This window comes from Etheostoma cragini, chromosome 11 (genome assembly GCF_013103735.1).
Source record: "Etheostoma cragini isolate CJK2018 chromosome 11, CSU_Ecrag_1.0, whole genome shotgun sequence".
Lineage (NCBI taxonomy): Eukaryota > Metazoa > Chordata > Actinopteri > Perciformes > Percidae > Etheostoma > Etheostoma cragini.
The window spans coordinates 18,470,856-18,474,264 of record NC_048417.1 but is presented as its reverse complement, the minus strand read 5'-3'; the positions used below and the strand labels follow the sequence as shown (position 1 = coordinate 18,474,264).

Genomic DNA, 3,409 nt, shown 5'->3' with positions numbered 1-3,409 from the left:
GAAAAACAGACAAAAACACAAGGAGGCCAATGAAAAAGGGAAAATGAACCCAACTAAAAACCCCAAACCACAACAGACTGTAACAATCACAAACGCCGATCAAACGATTCCATTAACAGTCTGAGTCAGCCAGGTTAACTCGGGGTCCTGTACGGAGGGTTGGTCTGGCTCTTCCTTGCTGCTCTTTGATTGTTGTCTTCTGCTAACCCCTGTTTACTGTGAGAGCCAGTGTGTGTGAGTGTGTACATGTGTGTATGTGTGTAAGTGTATAAAGGGCAGGCGATGCCTTCCTCCTAACATGATCTGCTGCTTCTGTATTAATCGGTACAAAAGCAGTAGGACTTTTTTCGCTCACTCGCACCTTGCTCTGGGTGGCTTTGCAGGTTTATGATATCTTTTCATCCTGTATTCCACCTTGCTGCCTTTCCATCAGTCGTCACCATTCACACAATCTTCTTCTATCACTTTATCTCATAAACTTTCTCTCTAACTCTCATTGTTTGTAATTCAGTTTGCTTTGTGAAGCACGAACGTTGATAATAATGCTGTCAAAGCTTCAAGGAGAAATATTCATATTTTTACATTAAAACCTTATTTCCGCCCCTTGTGTGTTTGTGTGTGTATTTGTGTTTTTATGCTCATTTGCTCATATACTCACACCTTATTTTCCACTCAAATCATCAGGTCTTACTTCCGCCCTTACCTCCACCTTACCTCTGCCCTAGAACATAATAAACAGAACAAAACTAAGAATCTTTGGCCGAGCTAGCAGGTCTGTGAGACTGAGCTAAATGGTAGTGTTAACATGCACAGGTACAATTTTACAATGTTTACCATCTTATTTGAGCATGTTAGCATCGTAATATTTGATCATTTAAACTGATGTTTTGCAGCTATTTGGTCTTAAACCAAAGTATTGGACAAAATAAAAGTTTGACCTGATAATGGCGCTGGATTAATAGTTGGATTCCAAAAGTACAATTCATCCTCTGCACTAACTGATCAGTTGTGAAGACATTTCAGTAGAAAAACTAAAATGTGAACCTCATGATGGTGCTAGAAGAAGGATGCCAAAGTCAATAGGATTCATTCCCTGGGGACCATGAATGTATTTACCAAATTCTATTGTAATCCTTCCAATAGTTGGAGATATTTTGTTCTGAACCAAAGTGGTAGAACAGACAGACATTGTCATCCTAAAAGTCATGCAGTTAGCATCACCAAAAACAAGGATTTTCAAATGTAAAAGTTAAAATACAAATGCATGTGAAATACGTTTCAGTCAGATAATCAAATTGTGCATCTTTGTTTTTTCACAGATTAGATTTCTTAGTAGGATCCTAGAAAGACAAGCTCTGCCCTTCTCTGTATAAAGCGCCTGTCTCTCAGGCACTCTATATTCAGTTCATTTCAGTCTGCTTGATTTGCATGAATGTTAGATGAACCATAATCCCAAAGCAGCCACATACATCTGAATACCAATCATGCAAATAAATAATGGGTACATACATAGCATCTGTTCCACTTGTGTGACTCCGTGTACATGTTGTGTGTGTGAGGGATTCACCTTGTAAATGAAGGTTGTGTGTATTCATTCAACTAAATATGACTCTCTCTCTGTCTCTTTTTAGGCTGCAGTGGAGCATTAGCCAAGCAGTGCACGTCAGCCTACCCAGAATGCAGTGTTACGATCTTTGACCTCCCCAAGGTGGTGCAAACGTCAAGGAAACACTTCGTGACGGAGGCTGACCAGAGGATTAGCTTCCACGAAGGTGATGCTATTGCTTCTGGGCGAAATCTCTTGACATTTATGATCAAGTAAAATGGAACTATGTCAAAATGCATGCTAGCCTGTTGGCTATGGATTTGCCAAAAACAGAACAAGACAAAGCAGTGGTGAGCCAGGGAGTTTAGTCTTTTCCTGATGTGGATACACTTCTGTAGAGGTAAAGATCATTCTTGAACTTTTGGGATCCCTCTTTTCTATGTTCCTGGGCTTCATTACCAGGACGATTACAGATACAAACAAAGTTCTCCTTGGCACGACATCACGTAAATTGTAGCAGAAATTGCAGGTTGCTAATTGACACAATGTTTGCTAATGAGCAAGCTACTTGCAAGTACTGACACGCCCACAGCCATGAGCAAGAAATGGCTGGGTCACGGCTGGTGTTAAAATGATTCTTTCTGTCAACAAATGCCCTGGAAAGACCAAAACCAACAACTCTGCTAACTCACGATTTTTGACTGTGTAGCTTATTCCTATTTGCGACACTGTTGCACTGGGCAACATGTTCCTTCATTAACATGAACATTTGTACTGTAGTTCATTTGAGTAGTGCCCAAAATAGTCCCCACAAATGCACTATTTACTCCAGTATTTCCAAAACATTAGCAAATGTTCAGTGACGGGTGAAGGGCCTCTTTCATTAAAGGGTTCTTGGATTTTCCATTACAATGATAAAAAAGTGTTGTGTGTGCTTGATTTAAGAATGAGTGCTGAGTTGAGGTGTGAAATTTGAACTCCAACTGAATTCTACCAGTCTGCCACCATCTGTCTAGTTTCCCTCTAAAAGTATGAAGAAAAGACAGAAAACATAATGTGAAGACTCTTCTGAGAATTATCAGATGCAAGAGAAGATGAGTTGCTGTTTTATTTATTTCACACTGGAATGGTGTGATGAACTAATTTCAGAGTCTATGTAGATTTAATTGCAACTCAGATCCATGTGTGCACATTATTCAGTTATACACTGTTGATGTTGTCACCTGTGTTTCTGAAGATATTCAAATTCTGAAGATATTCAAATTACAATTTATACCTCACACTTGTGTTGTGTCGGTTCCCCAACAAAGAAGCTAATGGGGAAATAAAGAGTTCACAGCAGCCTGCAATCTTGAAAACCCAAAGCTCTCCTGCTGCTCTCATTGCCGCAATTGTGTTGAACACAACAGGAGCTGTAAATGAAAAACACGGCAATAAAATGTACTAATTTTGTCCCCATTTATTTTTATTAGTGCAGACTTTCTATGTGCTTTAGTTCACATTAGTTAAAACATTGTGGTCACATAGTTATAATGAAGAGTGAGGGCATGTTGAATGGGGAACATACATACAGGGGTAAAACATGTTGCTGGATATATGTAGGTCACATGCTTTTGACATGTAATTACAACAGACATCCTCCATTTGTATTAATTATATTATTAATTATATTTGAGTATGTAAACAAGTAATTTAATCGCCTCTTATTAATGTTGTCTCAATACTGAAAGGTTTGTCAACAGAATTAACAATTATGTAAAATAATGAACGGTGTCTCAGGAATTCAGTGCATTTGAAAGTGCGTGTGTGTGTGTGTATGTGTGTGTGTGTGTGTGTGTGTGTGTGTGTGTGTGTGTGTGTGTG

General features: G+C 39.0%; 1 protein-coding gene across 1 annotated transcript in view; it reads left to right on the top strand.

The window, feature by feature from the left end:
* asmt (acetylserotonin O-methyltransferase) overlaps positions 1-3,409 on the top strand; it is a 15,756-nt gene that overhangs the window by 10,070 nt on the left and 2,277 nt on the right. Inside the window, exon 6 of the mRNA XM_034886068.1 lies at positions 1,632-1,818. Coding sequence (XP_034741959.1) covers positions 1,632-1,818 — 187 coding nt within the window. The remainder of the gene's footprint in view (positions 1-1,631; positions 1,819-3,409) is intronic.